This window comes from Xyrauchen texanus, chromosome 4 (assembly GCF_025860055.1).
Source record: "Xyrauchen texanus isolate HMW12.3.18 chromosome 4, RBS_HiC_50CHRs, whole genome shotgun sequence".
NCBI classification, from domain to species: domain Eukaryota; kingdom Metazoa; phylum Chordata; class Actinopteri; order Cypriniformes; family Catostomidae; genus Xyrauchen; species Xyrauchen texanus.
The window spans coordinates 39,617,808-39,637,420 of NC_068279.1; the positions used below are offsets into that span (position 1 = coordinate 39,617,808).

A 19,613-nucleotide genomic window follows, 5' to 3' on the forward strand; every position below is an offset into this window, starting at 1 on the left:
GGGCTCCTCCCCCTCTCAAGCCTCTCAGGGCTTCCCCTCTCGAGTCTTTCAGGGCTCCTCCTCCTCTCAAGCCTCTCAGGGCTTCGTCTCTCGAGTCTTTCATGGCTCCCCCCCTCAAGCCTCTCGAGCCTTCCAGGGTTCGGCCACTAGAGGCTCCTATGGCTCTGCCTCCCGAGCCTCCTACGGCTCCCCCTCCAGAGCCTCCTACGGCTCCACCTCCTGAGCCTCTCATGGCTCTGCTCCCAAAGACTCCAGAGCTTCCTAGGGCTCCGCCTCTTGAGCCTTCCACGGCTCCACCACCCGAGCCTCCTACGGCTCTGCTCCCTAAGACTCCAGAGCCTTCTAGAGCTTCGCCTCCCGAGCCTCCTGTGGCTCCGCCTCCCAAGCCTTCTACGGCGCCACCTCCCCCGGCTCTGCCTCCAGAGCCTACCAGGGCTTCACTCCTGGAGCCTTCTACGGCGCCACCTCCCACGGCATCACCTCCCTCGGTGCTGCCTCCAGAGCCTTCCAGGGCTTCACCTCTGGAGCCTCCTACGGCGCCACCTCCAGAGCCTTCCAGGCCTTCACCCCTAAAGCCTCCTTCGGCTCCACTTCCAGAGCCTTCCAGGCCTTCGCCCCTAAAGCCTCCTTCGGCTCCACCTCCAGAGCCTTCCAGGCCTTCGCCCCTAAAGCCTTCCTCGGCTCCACCTCTAGAGCCCTCCAGGCCTTCGCCCCTAAAGCCTCCGTTGGCTCCACCTCCAGAGCCTTCCAGGACCCCAGCTCCAGAGCCACCTACGGTGCCGCCTCTGACGGCTCCGCCTTTCTCGGCTCAGCCCGGACTTCCTGACCCTCTACCTGTCCTGTGGCCTCTTCCCTGGCCTCCGGACCCTATTCCTGTCCGGTGGTCACCTTCCAGACCCCCGGACCCAGTCCCTGTCCTCCAGTCGCCTTCCAGACCTCCGGACCCTATTCCTGTCCGGTGGTCACCTTCCAGACCCCGGACCCAGTCCCTGTCCTCCAGTCGCCTTCCAGACCTCCTGACCCAGTCTCTGCCCTATGGCTGCCCCCTAGACCTCCCGACCACCCGCCTGTCCACTATGTTCCCCCTGACCTTGCCTTGAACTGCCCATTGACCCCCATGGACTGTTTCATTTCCCTTTTGTGCCTTCTGCCCCCTCGAGCTTACACGCTCGTTCTGTCCCCCGCGAGCTCACATGCTCGTTCTGTCCCCTCGAGCTCACACGCTCGTTCTGTCCCCTCGAGCTCACACGCTCGTTCTGTCCCCTCGAGCTCACACGCTCGTTCTGTCCCCTCGAGCTCACACGCTCGTTCTGTCCCCCCGAGCTCACACGCTCGTTCTGTCCCCCCAAGCTCACACGCTCGTTCTGTTCCCTCGCGCTCCTTGCAGCCGAGTGCGGCCGTCAGGAGCCGTCCTATTCAGAGGGGGGAGTACTGTCATGAACCCCTTTCCTCTGCCCCATCTCCGCTTCCTCGAGCACGCACACATACACTCCGCGAGCGTGCTCGCTTCCCGCTCCCTCGCTCCGCCCCCTTGAGCTCGTACGCTCTTTTTCCTCCCTCAGGCTTCCACGCCCAGTTTTGCTATTACGAGCTCTCGCTCGTAAACTATCTCCCCCCTCTGACTCATGCTCGCTTCTCACGCGCTTCAGCCTGAACATTATGACCACCTGCACTCACGCGCTTCCAATCCGCACACATTAGTTTCACCTGCACTCACGCGCTTCCGATCCCCACACATTAGTTTCACCTGCACTCATCTCGTCACCTTTCATTGTTTACACCTGCACCTTCCCCTATAAATACCCAGCACTTCCGTTTCACGGGGGTTGGTTATTGTATTTAGATTCCCGTGTTTTGACCCCCGCTAGTCTCGTCTAGTTTTGCCCCTGCTAGTCTCGTCTAGTTTTGACCTCCCCACTGATTCGTTTCCTCTTAGCTTGCCAGCCCCCCATTCCTCTCGTCCCCCTGTCTTCGTTCCCGCTAGTCTCGTCTTGTTCCTCGCCCTAGTTGTTAACTGTTTTCCCCGCTATCGTTCACCTCCCTCATTGGATTTTCCCCCCTTGTTATCTCTTTGATTCCCCGGCTTCTAACCCTACGCTTCCCACGACTACTCTTCACTGGAGTTGCCCCTTGTTTGTACTTTTGCCTGGACTGCTTTTATTTAATAAAGCAGTTTTCATCCGACATTGTGACTGTCTCATCTTGTGTGTGTGTGTCCGGGTTACAGTGAACTAATTTGATTATGCTTTCAGCCATCAACAAGACTGAAGTATTCTCAACTCCTTTTAACCATTTAACCATCTTTCCCCTAAATCAATGAGAAAATGTTGGAAAAGTCAATGTTTTGGGGAATTTTTTAAATACTGTCTAGAATGTAATTGTTAGGATAGAACCTCCAGCACCATTGCAATAAGTCCCCCATCATAACTCACATCAGTTTTAAGATAAATGTTGATACATCATATGCAGAAATGTTATCGTATTTCAGGGTACAGACAATTTTTGAGGAATATGCATAGTCAGAGATTGACCTGCGAAGCATCTCATGACTACATAAACATATCCAAAACTAATATGCAGGCAGATTAAATAATTCTTAAAGCACTGCAAAGGTAACAGCCATGAGATGAAAACATGGCACATGTCATGTGTCTTACACGGTTCCTGTGGACATTTTCTCTCTCAACTACCTGGCAATTTTCATGTAGTATTCATAGACTTTTTAAAGGGTAGTGGGCATGTCAGTCATTCTTTATGTCCTCATGACTGAAATATTTTCCCAGCCTGATTAGGGATGTGTTGTATGGAATGTCATGCTACTTCCTAGTTATTCCTTACTGAAGCATTATGCCATTTCATACTGATATTTGAGCAAAGTGGATTTTGAATGCAAATTGCAAGCAACCAAAAAAACAAAAACTATCTGTTCCTTTGAATTTAAGTTGTCATACATTCACATTATATATATATATATATATATATATATATATATATATATATATATAATTTGTTTTAAACTATAAATTCTGTCATCATCTACCCACCTTCCTGTTGCTTGAAACATGTATGAAGTTAAGATATACATTTCAAAGCAGCTCTTTTAATTACAATGAAAATGCAAGTTGATCAGTTGCAATTTTCCCTTGTTTACTAAAAAAAGATGAAATGTTTAACAGGATTCGAATCCAGGTACCCTACACATAAAATGAAAATTGTAGGCTACTACTAGACGAACATGTCTTATACTTACTAAATAATTTTTTGGTTGACCATTGGGATCAATGATGTCGATTTTTTTGCATTCTCAGTTGATGCAGACTGATCATGCTGTGATTTCGGCAACAGTAGGGCAAAAGTTCCGCTACATTAATATGTCCGTGTAACCGGAATTCAAACCACGGCCCCCAGTGGCAGAAAATGGAAGTATTGTTGACCTGTTTTCAGGTGAAATGTCCTCTGGATGGCACTAAAAGCAAGTTGTAATTTTTATGTAAATTATGTAATACAGTCAAAAGGAATGCATGTTATATTAATTGTACACTGCAAAAACATATCTGTAATGTTTTGGTAAAAACTGTAAAAATGCTACAGTAAACAAACGTCGATTGTTATGGTAAGAAATTATAATATATTTAAAAAGGCAATACATGTAATTTTACAGTAAAATTTTTTGTTGTAAAAATGTTTTAGATGTAGTATGTTTTTACAGTATAATTAATGGTAAAATTGTATATTACGTTTAACATTGTATTATGAATGATGACATTTGTAAGTTATTCGGCTGAACGAGTTTGATTTCAGGGTACATGATCATTCAGAAGCGCCATGTTGATTTCCCATGTGATCATGTTGATTGATTAGACCAAATATGGCTGAATAGAGCAATTCTGGAAGCACACACTCAGAGACAGAGAGAATACTGGAAAGATGGTAAATTGTTTGGGTGCTAAGGCGATCCTGCATTGCCTGGAAGCACTGATCTTTTTGAGACTGCAAATTTCAAGTTGACATAGGAGGGGTGTTATGTCTTATCATCTAGGGCACCAAGTAAGCCAGTACCACCACTGGTATCCCTTTAAAAATAGGTGCATGATGCTCCTGATTCCTACATTTCTCTAGGTTTTTAATGGTTCTCTAGGTTTTTAATGTTTCTGGTTGCTTTTTTGTGCATATTTAGGGATAGCTCTTAATTGCTGATCCTGGAGAGTATAGAAGTGGGGTTGGTGATTCTATTTCAGGGCTTACGGTTAAGACTGTTAATCTGATCTCTGCCTCCTGGTCTAAATCTAGAGGCTAACAGTACCTTGCCACTGGCACAGAGAAAACCTGGGTACATATTAAACTGCAGGTTTACTCAAAATCATGGGGTTGTATGTGTGTGCACTCTTGTGTTCCCAGCACAGTTTGACAGGAGCCCCCTTAAAATAGATTATGCCCCACTTGAGAGGACATGTCAAAAGAAAAAGGCCATGACTGCCTTACAGTAGCAGAAGACAGTAGAACTATATGTGTGCATATGCAGGTGCTTGTGACTGTAAACAGACGTTCAGGTGTGTGTGTGCATATTGGTATGTATCTGGGTTCCAGTGTCTAACAACATAAATTCCCCACCTTGAACAATCACAATTGTTTCTGTACTTATGTTGTTTTCAGGTTTTATACTTCTAACATAATATGCTACACCCTGCAGTCAATGTATATCAGACTGAATTTTGATTTATTGTATTTAACATTTGAGTTGAATTTTCTCGTGAGGTGAGCTGTTAGGATCTCATTAAACAGATTTAGGTCATGTTTATATGTGCCTTTTCTCTACCTGTAGGGCAAAAAATCCCACTCTGGAGTGCTAAAACTGTCAGTAACAGTATTATACACACACACATATATATAGTATTTACAGGGTAGGGAGGGTTATTTTTTTATGTAATCTGTTACATATTACTGATTACTTGACAATGTAATCATTAAAGTAATACAATTACAGCAATATGAAAGAAATGTAATCAGATTATTTTTTGAGTAATATTATGAGTACTGTTGTAGCTGAGTAACCTCCCCCAACCTCCACAAGACATCATGAATTCCCCTCACCCCTGAGGGGGGAAGCAACGTAACTAGCACGGGATCAGGCCGTGCCAGCCGCGGCCTTTTCTCTTGATGTTTTCTCTCCACAGAGTATTATATTCGGCTGGAGCCATCTAACGTTATTATACGCATCGGGGAAGATGTTCTCTTCCTTTCCTATTCTTTCAGGGGGAGAGACCCTGTGGAGGCCAGATCCTGCCCGAAGGGGAGGTAACATGTTACAATACGACACATGGTCTCACCAGCCGCACAAGGAAGTGGCGCGGTGGTAGGTCCTGCCTTGAAGGGGAGGAGCTCTACAAACACAGCGACCGGGGGTAGAGAGAGCTCTGCCCAATGGAGACGTGTCTGCCAACAGGGAGATGGTATCGTAGAAAATACATCACAGGGGGTACCGGAGTAACCGGCACCTATCCCATTACAAGGCTTATTAGCACCCTTAGTGGGTCTGGATGTGAATTCCTCCGGCAAATTCAGGAGCCACAGGGCTAGAGAGGAAGGACATCCAAAGTTCACAGGTTCGTGAACTCACATAGGACAAGCAGCACATGACTTCGCCTCACGGAGGAGAAGAGAAAATAATGTGAGAAACCGCTCTTTTTTTGACAATGTGGGTACCACAGCGCGTTTGGGGTGTGGCGAACACTAAACAAAACTAAAAAAAACTGGTGTTGAGCGGGTAGAATTCAATGAAGCTGTCAGCTGAGGACATGTGAGGCATCTATATCTCAAACTAGAGACTCTGATGTACTTATCCTCTTGTTTAGTTGTAAATCTGGCCTTCCACATCTCTTTCTGTCCTTGTTAGAGACAGTTGTCCTTTGTCTTTGAAGACTGTAGTGTACACCTTTGTATGAAATCTTCAGTTGTTTGGCTATTTCAAGCATTGTATAGCCTTCATTCTTCAGCACAATGATTGACTGATGAGTTTCTAGAGAAAGCTGGTTTTTTTAGTTTTTTGCTATTTTGGACCTAATATTGACCTTAAGACACGCCAGTCTACTGTATACTATGGCGACTCAAAAACAAACACTAAGACAATCTTAAGCTCATTTAACAAACCAAATAGCTTTCAACTGTGTTTGATATAATGCAAGGGATTTTCTAGTATCAAATTAGCAGTTTAGCATGATTACTCAAGGATAAGGTATGAAATGGTGGCTGCTGGAAATGGGGCCTGTCTAGATTTGATCAAATAGTGATGGTGCTGTTTTTTTACATCAGTAATGTCCAGACTATACTTTGTAATCAATTGAATGCCACTTTGGGGAATTAAAGTACCAATTTCCTTCCAAAACAGCTAAATCTGTACATTATTCAAAACCTTTGGCCACCAGTGTATATTTACTGTATATACTATATATATTTGTGTTACTGTTACCTTCTGTGGCAGGGTGGAGGGCGGGGCGTGATTCTACAGTCGTGATTCTACACACCCGGTCCCTTATCAGGCTAATCAAGCCTCCGAGAGGGATACAGGCCGACTGTGGAGGATGGTGCAGGAGAGAGAGATCGTTTTCAGACATGTCCATCATGTGTGTGTGTGTTTGACTTTTGTTTAAGTTAAGCATTAAAATATTATTTATATTGACAAGCTGATTCTCGCCTCCTCCTTTCCATTGAACTGCGTTACACTGGTGCCGAAATCCAGGAAATAGGAGGGATACACCGTAGTAGAATTCTCGCCACTACCGTCCACCCTATCGGAGCAGCCGCGGCCATCTGCCGGGGGACGAGGAGCCCGGCCGCCTGGAAGCAGAGGAACGGCCGCCGACTGCGAGGGGAGAAGGGCTCATAACTGACCGCCTGGAGCGGTCAGGGCCGCTGCCAGGGGCAGAGGAGTCCCCTACTAGCCGCTGAAATGCGGTGGGGTCTGAGACGGCCGACCGCAAGCGGGGAGGGGCTCGCTGCCGACTGCCTGGAGCTGGAGAACCGCTGCCAGGGGCGGGGGAAACTCCTTCTGTTCCCCGAGAACGCGGCAGGGCATTCCGTCCACCAGGGGCTGGAGGACTGACTCCGATCCAACCGGAGATGCGCGGCTGTTGCACGTTAGAGGGTGGAGGAGTGGCCGAGGAACAAGCTACGGTGTATCGGAGAACAGTAAATGTTTGTTTTTTTTCATCTCTCTCTCCGCTCTCTCTCTCACTGCCGCTGCATTGGCCTTTTCCCTCTCATTTAAGTTTTACAGTGTTTTTTTGGGTGGTACTACACTGTTACAGGAAGTACCCCCCCCCCCCATTTTTATTATTTCTGTTTCCCTCCACTTGTCCCCTCCCTCATCCAGGTAGACGGGGATGACCTGCCGGCAGACGGGGCAAAAGGCTCTCCCCTCCCCAGGGAAAGGGGGAGGGGGTGTGCATCATGCCGGGGGCTCCCCAGCCTGAGAGAACGAGGGAGGAATGTGGCAGGGTGGAAGGCGGGGCCGGGTCGTGATTTTACAACCCTGTCACTTATCAGGCTAATCAAGCCTCCGAGAGGGATAAAGGCGGAGGACTGCGGAGGATCGTGCAAGAGAGAGAGATTGTTTATGGACACGTCCATCATGTGTGTGTGTTTGTCTTTTGTTTAAGTTAATCATTAAAATATAATTTATATTGCCAAGCCGGTTCTCACCTCCTCCTTTTCATTGAACTGCGTTACACCTTCCTTTCAGCTTAGATCAGTCTGGTCATTCTCTGTTGACCTCTGTCATTAACAAGGCATTTCCGTCCACAGAATTGGATGGTTTTTTTTGTATTTCGCACATTTCTGAGTAAATTCTAGAGACTTTTGTGCGTGAAAATCCCAGGAGATCAGCAGTTACAGAAATGCTCAAACCAGCCCTTTTGGCAGCAACAATCATACCATGGCCTAAATCACTGAGATCACATTTTTTCCACATTCTGATGGTTGATGTGAACATTAACTGAAGCTACTGACACGAATCTGGTTGATTTTATACATTACCCTGCTTCCACATGATTGGCTGATTAGATAATCACATGAATAAGTGAATGTACAGGTGTACCTAATAAAGTGGCCGGTGACTGTCTATACAGTATATATAAAGTATTATATACGCAGTCCAAATGACTCAACTGCCACACACCGGAAAAAAAATGTAAGACAAAAAAATGTTCTTCATGTGATAACATCTAAATGAACTGGTTTGAGTCTAATCAAAAATTATTATTTAACATGCATGAATCAACCTGAGTACATTTACAACAATAAATCGAATTTTAATAGTTAGATAAGGTAGAAATACTGTAGCTCCTAAGGTAACAATTAAAAGTTACCCTTTTTACAGTATATGAGATTATTGTGAATAAAAGATAATTTTGGGGTAAACTATTCCTTTAAGAGTCTGTATGTCTATTATATAGACCTTATCCACAGGTGTGTGGACGCATGTGTTGTAACCCAGGACCATTTGTCATAAGTAAAATATTCTGTTATATTGCGAACAAAATAACATTGACACAATTTAAGGTGGGGAAATGCTGGAAGAAGGTTTTTGTTAAATGAACACAATAGTCTCTAATTCACCATAGAGCAAAACGGTCAGGATGTTATGTATTGAAATAGTTAGACATTTCAACACTGTTTGCTTTTTGAATACCTGACTGATATGTCATGCATATTTTCTCTTTTGTTTTTCTCCACCTAACATCAAATCATTGTTGTTTGGTTAGAAATTATTTAGCATGAATCGTTTGCTCTCTCCAGTACTGGCGAAGGAGTACTGTTTCACATATCCTTGTATCGAGACTTAACAAAGAAGCACGGAGCAAGCTTTCCTTTTTACTTGTGTATCTGTCATCTCTTTCCCAGGTCCCCTCATCCATCATTGCACTGTGTCATGTGTGACTGATTCTGTTCCAGCAGCAGTTTTAATGTGGAATTATATGCAATTGTCAGACACAAGGAATCACGTGTCCACATCATGTATGATTCTTGAAGTGGCATTAGAATGTGTTTGTTTATACACTACCAGACAAAAGTTTAGAGACATATAAAATATAAAAATATGAAATTATTCAAATAGTAATTATGGTAATTTGGGAATTATGTAGTGACCAAAACAATCTTATATTGTACTTTCTTCAAAGTAGCCACTTTTTCTCTTTGATTAGATACCAGCTGTGCACATTCTCTCAACTAGCTTCATGACATATTCACCTGGGATGCTTTTTTTTTTTTTTTTTTACATTATAGAAGGTGTTCCAATGTATGCTAGCCACTTGTTGGCTACTTTTCTTTCATCTGGATAAACTCATCCATTTATTGTAAATTAATTACATATTTGCAATTCCTATGTATAGGCACAAATTTTATATGTCTTCAAAAATTATTTCAAGCATTTTAAACATTTTAGATCAAAAGGTATTCAAACACTTGAGTGGTAGTTTAGGTGGAAAATAGGAAGGTGACAATAAGAGGGAACATGTAATTTACTGCTGTCTCCCACTGTGAATTGATTTTATTTAATTTGCTGCTTCTGAATGCTTTGATTTTTGCATTTGTTCTTTAGCTCAGTTCGCCCATGAATCCAGTCAGCTGTTCAGAGGACATTAAACCCCCTCTGGGTCTAAACGGAGTGATGAAGGTCCCAGCGCAGCCAACAGGCACCTCTCTCTCCCTCACAAAACACATCTGTGCCATTTGTGGAGACCGCTCATCAGGTACCTTTTGTCACACACACACATGCACACACAAACAGACACACACACATACCTGCTGATTCTTCAATGTAATATTATTTATTAATTATGTTATTAATATGTTATTTATGTCCTTTTTATAGACCGAAAGGGTCTAAGTAACATAATAATCTATGAGAACCTCAAATATTAAAATAAATATATAAAAATAATAAATAATATAGCTTTTTTCTGTTTTGTAAAGTAAAACAAGTAAGGGATAATGTATAGCAGAGCCAGTGTTGGAGGAGAGGGTTACTGGTATACTTATGAATGGGAGAAATCATAGCACTGAATATGGCAACTCTAGGAATGGAGCCTATTATCAAGCACATTTGCTAAAGAATCCTGTGTTTGTGTGTGTGTGTGTGTGTGTGTGTGTGTGTGTGTGTGCGTGCATGCCTGTGTGCGTGCATGTGCGTGCGTGTGTGATCTGAGCTAAATAACCATAATTTATGATATGACTGTTGTCTGATTTTATTGCTTGTTTGAAATATGTTATTTGCTTGTAATATTGACCAACCGTTTTGGAGATTTCTGTGCAATTTAATAAGCCTTGTTTGGGTCACACCTGACGTGTATATAGCCTCATCATCACGGCCATTAAAACATAGAGCGCGCCTCTCCTCGGGAAGCTGGTTTCTGTCTCCACGTCTGAACACACTGGCATCCTCGTAGGTCCAGGAGCAGAGCGGGGAGGGTACCGGTCATGTTAGATCTGCCACCGGACCCATTCCACCAGAACCACAGCATGAGTTAGAAGCGTTGCAGGGGATGACAGCACGCATCGCAGCAGACGGCTAGGAAACCAGGTTGCATTCCTCTCACACTCTAGTAGGTATAGGTGTAGGGTAGAGACCTCCAAATGGGGGCGGAATCTCCAAAAGAGGGTGGGGTTACTCCAAAAGGGGGTGTCACTTCCAATCACGTTTAAGGTTAGGGAAAGTGTTAGGTAAGGGTCTCCCTATATCTTTAATGGTGGTTTGGAGCGACTGCCCCTTTTTGGAGTAATGCATGCAGCACTTCCCTTCTCACACTCGCCGCAGCCCTAGGGAATACAGGCCGCCACAGAAGCCACTGCTCCTCGCACCCCAGAACCTATGAGGAGAGCGCATGTGACTACCAGACCCCGCCCACGTCCTGGACCACGCCTTTCAACACACCCCTTACTTACACTGAGCCTCATTCACTGCAAGGGTGCCAGATCCCCATTTACTGTGAATTTCCCCATGGACACAATTTTCTTTTTTTTCTTTTTTTTTTTTTTTTTATGTTTTTTTTATTTCAAATAAATCCCTCTCCAAGGCCTGATGTCACACCCACTGTGTCTCTTGCTCACTACGTGTGTACTTGCTGTACTTAGAAAATAGTGTCCCTGTCAAATGACCTGACTTGCCTTAAAGGGACTTTGTGTATAGTTTGCTGATCGTTGTCCTTATCAGGGTCATGATCACGCTATAGGGGTTTATTTTTCCACAACGACCAGCTGACTGTACACTATATTGCTTATTACATGGCTTCTTACCAAATAAATAAATTTACATGAAATATAGATTTGAAGGAGGAATGATACAAAAGACATTTTGTATCTGGAACAGCAGTCATACAGTTTTTCAGTCATTTTACAAAAATAATTGAAAGCAGAAGTCCACAATTAGCCAATTGGAATCAAGTATTCCAGAGAGTCATGTAATATTATTATTCACCATAAATTAAGCTGCGGTCATTAAATATATTTCTACTTTATTGCACTTTAATTTCTGTCTTTCAGAGCAGTGTTTTGCAAAAACGGATGTGTTGCTTTTGAATTATTGATATTAAATTCCAATTAAAGGTAGCCCTGCTGAGGACAATACTAAAGCATGTGTCTGCTGGCAGGTAAACACTATGGGGTGTACAGCTGTGAAGGCTGTAAGGGCTTCTTCAAAAGAACGGTGAGAAAGGACCTGACGTACACTTGCCGAGACAACAAAGACTGTATAATTGACAAACGCCAACGAAATCGCTGCCAGTACTGCCGTTATCAGAAATGCTTAGCCATGGGAATGAAGAGAGAAGGTACGCTCTTTCTTTATTTAAGTGATTGACCACATTTACATGCAAATGAAAATTCAGAATATTATTAGAATATGGTCATATTCTGGTTGTTGGTCATATAAACCTGATTATCCAATATTACTGTTCCTAAAAAAACAAATAAACAGCTGGCATATGCCTGTATTTATAGAAAATTATGTTATGTATACACCTTATTTGGAATATCCACTGTTCATTTCTATTTGTGCATGTTCAAATTATGAGTGCTGTAAGACACAGGCAATTGCCAAAAGCCTTTTTTGTTGCAAGGAGACAGATTATTTTTAAACTAATAAAATTACAGTCTAATGTCTACACTTTACAATTCATTGCACTCTTGTTTGCTGTTATCAAGGACATAGATACAAATTAATAAGTTTATTAAATTACTGTGCAGAATTACTTAAAGTTATTTAAAATAAAATGGCAAGAGCAAACATTTCCACAAGAGAATAGTGTGAATGTGCATGTTTATGTTGATGACATGTATGGGAATATCCCAGTAGTTTTGAAACATTCCTATTTCGGAATAAAGGACACCTAGCCCTAAACAGAGTATGGAGCTTAAAGAAATTGTTCAGTCAAAAATGTTTATTATTTCATCATTTACTCACCCCCATGTCATTACAAACTCGTGTGACTTTATTTTTCTGCGGAATAGAAAAGTAGATATTTTAAAGAATGTCACGTTAAATGTGATCGTATGTCTTCAGAATACTTGGAATATGACACATATTGTCATGGACTTCTTTTATGACACTTTTGGGTGCTTTTTTAAGCTCAGAAGTGAATCATTAACTGCTATTGTATGGAAATCAGAAAACGGTACATCCTTTAAAACATCTTCTTTTGTGTTCCGCAGAAAAAAAAGAAAGTCATACAGGTCATACAGGACATGAGGGTGAGTAAATAATGATAGTATTTATTTTTGGGTGAACTATTCCTTTAAATATAGAAATACTGCTTAAGCGATTAGTGTTTATGATTATCACTGAATATGATGAAATGATGACAGATTTGAGACAATTTAACACTGTTTTGATTTACATATATACACTATGGCCCTACACTTATTCTTCTGAGAATGAAACCAGACACACTTTTCCCATGCAAGTCTCTCACTCTCTATGTTTCTGAGGAAAATAAAGCTAAAATAATTTCCTTTTGCCTCTCCCTTGCTCCTGGAGCTAAGCTTTATACTTCAAGAAATTCCTCCATGATCTGCTAGTGGTTTCTGTCTAGCAGAGAGAGAGTCATAAAATGGCTTACAGAGACAGAAGGAAAAGCTGAAATGTTCCACAGCCTGAATAATTCCCACTGCTTTTAAACCACAGTGGACCGACTGAGGTTTAGACCTGGCTCCTCCTCTATAACAAGCCAAACAAATGTGTACACTTTGTACACAACATATAGACACACACCCACAAGTGCACACACAGACACACACTTATGCATTTTCTACAAAAGTAAATTGTTTTCAAGTACAATATCTAAACTTCCCTAAAACAAGATACATTTACTTAAGAGACAAAAACATAAGATAATGACACTTTTTCGTTGACATTTTAGTGAATTAGGTTTATTTTTCTTACCCCACTGCAAATAGTTTTAAAGTAAATGTTTTCATAATTTTTTTATTCAGGCGTAAATGAGAAAAATAAATTGCTAATGGGGAAAGAAATTGAAATAAATATTTCACCCAAAATTTTTTATTCTAACACCATTTACAAAAGCTGGATAGCTTCAATCTCCATTCATTGTAATTGCATGGAAAAAGCAACTTCTTTCAACTTTTTCCTTTTGCATTCCACTGAAGAAAGTCATAAGATTTTGAAATAACATGTTGCCGGAATTTTCACTTTTTAGTAAACGATTCCCTAAATTATATGTTCTCAGAAAACAAGTCTAAAAATACTCAGAGAAAATTATTTTGTAATGTTTCCATAAAGATCCACACACCCACACGACACAAAACAGGCTGAGACGATGAAGATGAACCCAAGTGCAGTTTATTCTTGAAACCAATATCGCTAACTAGAAGTGAGAAAGAAAACAAAACAAGAAACCAAAGGACCTAACTAATAATGACAAAACTAGACTGGAACAAAAACTACAAGGTTACACTAAACAGAGGCTAGACTAAACTATGGCTGAACAACAGGGTTACACAAACAATACCTGACAAATGACTAAGGCAAACATGAGGGTTTAAATACACAAGACAAGGAAGACAAAGGCCAATGAACAGACAGAACTTTAAAACAAGATAACAAGACAATTAACTAAGACCAATAACAAACTAGAACTGAAACAAAGTAATCAAACAAAGAACCAATGAAAATCGGACACATGAACAAGAAGGGAAAACAGGAAATGACAAGATTAGGAAACAGGAAATGTCAAAATAAAAGTACACAAACTAAGTCAACTGAGAATGTCACAGGAGCCCCCCCTTAAAAGGAGCGGATTCCAGACGCTCCATAAATAATAATAATAAAAAAAAAAAAAAAAAAAAAGGCAAAAATGTCCACAGAGTGTAGGGGAACAGAAGTGGTTCCGGGAGGCACGGGGGGGGCAAACAGGCAGTTCAAGGGGGGCACCAAGGGCAAACAGGCAGTTCAAGGCAAGGTCAGGGGGAACATAGCAGAAAGGCGGGTGGCAGGGAGACCAAGGGAACCGGAGCAGACCAGTTGGGAAGCTAGGAAACCAAGGGAACGACTTCAAGGTTGGGACTGGGTCGGGAGGTCCGGGAGGCAGCCATAGGGCAGAGACTGGGTCAGGGGACCTGGAAGGCGACCACAGGACAGGGACTGGGTCAGGGGGCCTGGAAGGTGACCACAGGACAGGGACTAGTTCTGGAGGCGGCCATAGAACAGGCACAGGGTCAGGCAGCTTGGGAGGTGCCTGCAGGACAGTGACTGGGCTAGGTGGCTTTGGAGGTGACCACAGGGCAGGAAGAGGGTCAGGAGGCCAGGGAAAAGGCATGGTTACTGGGGGAGCTGGCAGAACCATGTGCGGAAGGGTTTCTGGGGGCGGAGCCATGGGAGGCGGAGCCATGTAGGACTTGGGAGACAGAGCCCAGGAAGGCGGAGCCGTGGAAGACTCGGCAGGCGGAGCACAGAGAGACTGAGGAGGCAGCGCCGAGGAAGGCTCGGGAGACTCAGGGAGTGGGGCCGTGAGAGACTCAGGAGGCAGAGCTGAGGGAGGCTCAGGAGGCTCTAGAGGCGGAGACCTGGAAGGCTCTGGAGGTGGAGCCGAGGGAGGTTGCACCGTAGGAGGTTCTAGAAGCGGAGGCCTAGAAGGCTCGGGAGGTGGAGCCGTAGGAGGCTCAGGAGGCAGAGCCGTAGGAGGCCCTGGAGTCTCTGGGAGCGGAGCCGTAGGAGGCTCAGGAGGCAGAGCCGTAGGAGGCCCTGGAGTCTCTGGGAGCGGAGCCGTAGGAGGCTCAAGAGGCGGAGCCGTAGGAGGCTCGGGAGGCGGAGCCCTGGAAGGAGGCTCTGAGGGCGGAGCAGAGGCAGGCAGAGCCGTGGGAGGCTCTGAGGGCGGAGCAGAGGCAGGCAGAGCCGTGGGAGGCTCTGAGTGGACCTCTGCGGTCTTGAGCACAAGAGACTGGGGAGAAGGTGCCCTCTTCCTTCTCTTTCGGCCAACAGGGAGCGTGGTTATGGGGATGGCCGAGGCTACAGGCGCTGGCTCTGGGACGGTCGAGGCTACAGGCACTGGCTCTGGGACGGTCGAGGCTACAGGCACTGGCTCTGGGACGGTCGAGGCTACAGGCACTGGCTCGCTGGCCGTGGCAGGCTTCGAGACTGGGGTCTCTGGTCTTGCGGCTATGTTGTGGAACACTGGCTCGGTGTCCACCTCCCCCACAGTGAACGCAGAACCAGTGAACAGTAGGGCGAGGTCAATATATTGAGCCAGGCTGAGGGAACAGTGACCACTAGGCATACATGAAGAGATTGGCTCATTTAGCCCATAATGAAAAATGTCTTTAAGGGCTACCTCAAAGTTAACCTGGTTTGCCAGGGCACAAAAGTCCACAACATAAGCCTCCAGGGGTTGATTCCCCTGACGAAGATCCAAGAGCCGAACTGCTGGGTCCATAATGGTGGGTCAGGTATTCTGTAATGCTGAAGACACAAAACAGGCTGAGACGATGAAGATGATGTGAAGATGAACCCAAGTGCAGTTTATTCTTGAAACGTGAAACCAATATCCCTAACTATAAATGTGAAAGAAAACAAAATAAGAAACCAAGGACCTAACTAATAATGACAAAACTAGACTGGACTGGACTAAGACTGGACTGTTACACTAAACAGAGGCTAGACTAAACTATGGCAGCAACAACAGGGTTACACAAACAATACCTGACAAATGACTAAGGCAAACATGAGGGTTTAAATACACAAGACAAGGAAGACAAAGGCCAATGAACAGACAGAACTTTAAAACAAGATAACAAGACAATTAACTAAGACCAATAACAAACTAGAACTGAAACAAAGTAATCAAACAAAGAACCAATGAAAATCGGACACATGAACAAGAAGGGAAAACAGGAAATGACAAGACTAGGAAACAGGAAATGTCAAAATAAAAGTACACAAACTAAAAGTCAACTGAGAATGTCACACACACACACACACACACACACACACACACACTCAACCCTTTCTTGTATGTTTGCATAACTAATCACTTGACCGAAAATTTTAGAGGGACAGTTTTATTGTCCATGACTCTGTCCATGGACTTTACCTGCAGAAGAGATTCAATGTAGTCAGTCATGTTTTAGTTGGACCATAGGCAAATAAAATATACATAATTTATTGAGCAGAATACATATTGCTAATAATGTTACTTAAAACATAGGTTGACCTCCTCAACTTTGGTAACTGTCACCATTGTGATTTCAGTCCTCTGAAATCAGTGAATAATGTGCTGTACGCATATGCAGTACTACTCGATGAAAAACAGCCCTAGCTTTTTTTGTGGAAACATCTAGCATTAGAACAAACCAAATGCAGCTGTGTGCTATTGTGTGCAAGGTCATGATTTTGTTTGTATATGTATTTTGCTTGCACATATTCAGGCATTTCAAATTTGTTATGTGCATGTGTGCAGCCGTTCAGGAGGAGCGGCAGCGGGCGAAGGAGCGGAACGAGGGAGAGTTCAGCAGCTGTGCCAATGAGGACATGCCCGTGGAGAAGATTCTGGAAGCCGAACTGGCAGTGGAACCAAAGACAGAGACCTACGTGGAAGCCAACCTGGGTGTGCCTGCCAAATCTGTAAGCCAGTTTCTCCCTCTAAATCACACATTCAACACATTCAACTTTAAAATTATAGAGAACATTTGGCTCTGAATCTGAAATGCATCGTTTCATATTTACACTTCACTATTGCACTTCACTGAACGGGGAGAGTTTAGGGGAGGGTTCATTTGTTGAATATCAAGACAAAAGAAAGGTTCCACCTTCCCTGCGGATAGAGAGAAAGAAGATCCTTTTGCTAGGATTTCAGCTGTCAAAGGAAGAACCAGGGGCCTCGTTTCCCATAAGCATAGTATGCCTAAGTAGATCATAGAATCCATTTTATGAATCATCTTAGTTTTGCGGCCCATTTCCAAAAAGTATCGCAACTTAAGTAATACTTGAAGATGCTCATAGATTAACGAAAGCTCTGGAATACTCGTACTGTGCTAAGAACATTGTAAGGACACAGAATTATGCAGACATATGCAGGACAATCAAAATTACACCTAAAAAAATGTAAATACCTATAGCTCATTTATTATCAGTATACATACATTCATTTTATTATTATTTTACCCGAAAAGTCTAATAGCAATAATAAATGCAGAAAATGGTTAGTCAATATTGGATGAACAGATAGCAAATAAAGTTATTTGTGGACTAGTTGGTAACAACAAAGTGGTGGTATGATTGTTGCTGTTGGTGGTATATTGGCTTCTCATCCTCATCTCCTCTTCCTCTCTGACACCTAAAGGTGCTCTCACCCACAACATGTGTTGTGTAGTACCATCTGAGGAGGTGCTACAGTTTTGGGAAATGCATGTCAAATATAGCGAATGTTCATAATATCGCTCATAGAAAACGCTCTTAACTGCTAAATCAATCGTTATTGGGAAAAGAGGCCCAAATCCAGATTTGAGTAGTTTGTGAGCAGGGTCCAAATGTAATGCTTAACAATCAGCGATTGCAAGTAAACATTGGCTGTGCTGAATTAATTTACTCGCCAATTAGCTGGTAACTTCATAGTGAGCTGCAGCATCATACATAACACATAATACATACTTTGTGGCTGGTATGAAATATTTATGACCAGTACATTTTCTCAATTCACTCGAAACTGGCCAGTGTGGCAGAAAGTAATTTTTGTCTGTCTGAAGGCTATTTTTAAAATCTGACTGTCAGTTGCTACCAATGGAAGGATTTTGCTACATAAGAATGTACTCTGGCATTAAAGGCCTCCATAAAGACCCCTTGAGAGGGGGCATTCTGCACAAGAAGCACATTGTCATACCATTAGATAAGAGCCTCAACCTAGCACATGATCCATGTCAGTTAGACACACTGAGGATAACACTGCATATTTGCCCTCTGTTTTGTGCATCAGTATGCTCTAAATCAGGTGGAGGTCAGTGAAATGAGGGAGAAAGAGGCATGTGCTTTGTCTTCCCCACTTGTTTGTTTCCAGATGTTCTTTTTTATCGTTGTTTGTCCTTGTGCTTTGGGGAAGGTCATCTGAGATGAAATAGGGCTCTAATGAATTTCAGTTCCTTATGGGTTGATAGGAAAACTCTGTACTTTGTTGAAGCACCTTTGGCAGCAGTGGCGGATTTAGGCATGGGTAACATGGGCAGCCACCCAGGGCAGCATGCACCATATTGCTGGTGGTGGCACGAGGCACCCTGAACTTTTACAGCCATCTCATTTACAATCACCGGCTGGGCCACTCAAGGACATTCACAGAGTTTTCTCTAATCCACTCTTTCATTGTCTTGGCTGTGTGCTTAGGGTCATTGTTCCATTGAAAGGTGAACCTTCGGCCCAGTCTGAGATCCTGAGCACTCTGGATGAGGTTTTCATTAAGGATATCTCTGTATTTGGTTGCATTCAGCTTTCCTTCAACCCTAGCCAGTCCCCCAGTCCCTGCCACTGAAAAACACCCCCACAGCATGATACTTCCACCACCATGCTTTACTGTTGGGATGGTATTGCGCAGGTGTTGAGCATTGACTGGTTTCCTCAAGACATGACACTTGGAATTGATGCCAAACAGTTCAATCTTCATTTCATCAGACCAAAGAATCTTGTTTCTCACAGTCTGAGAGTTCTTTAGGTGCTTTTTACATGTCTTGTACTGAGGAGAGGCTTCCGTCTGCCCACTCTGCCATAAAGCCCAGATTGGTGGAGTGTTGCAGTGACGGTCGTCCTTCTGCAAGATTCTCCCATCTCCACACATGATCTATGGAGCTCAACCAGAGTGACTATTGGGTTCTTGATCACCTCAAGGTGTCACCTCTTTTCAAGGCCCTTCTCCCCTGATTTCTCAGTTTGGCTGGGTTGCTAGCTCTAGGAAGAGTCCTGGTTGTTCCAAACGTCTTCCATTTAAGAATTATGGAGGCCACTGTGCTCTTGGGAACCTTCAATGCAGCTGAAATTTTTGTAACCCTCCCCAGATCTGTGCCTTGACACAATCCAGTCTCTGAGCTCTGTCTCAGTCAATGTGAAAGTTAATGTGATATTAAAT

At 43.5% G+C, this 19,613-nt stretch overlaps 1 protein-coding gene across 4 annotated transcripts in view; it reads left to right on the forward strand.

The window, feature by feature from the left end:
- LOC127642966 (retinoic acid receptor RXR-alpha-B) overlaps positions 1–19,613 on the forward strand; it is an 85,801-nt gene that overhangs the window by 54,679 nt on the left and 11,509 nt on the right. For 2 of the 4 annotated variants that reach the window (XM_052125450.1, XM_052125452.1), the window contains exons 4-7: positions 9,599–9,749; positions 11,646–11,825; positions 12,706–12,744; positions 16,965–17,128. In XM_052125450.1, coding sequence (XP_051981410.1) covers positions 9,599–9,749; positions 11,646–11,825; positions 12,706–12,744; positions 16,965–17,128 — 534 coding nt within the window. The remainder of the gene's footprint in view (positions 1–9,598; positions 9,750–11,645; positions 11,826–12,705; positions 12,745–16,964; positions 17,129–19,613) is intronic. The other 2 variants (XM_052125451.1, XM_052125453.1) reach the window with 1 other exon arrangement.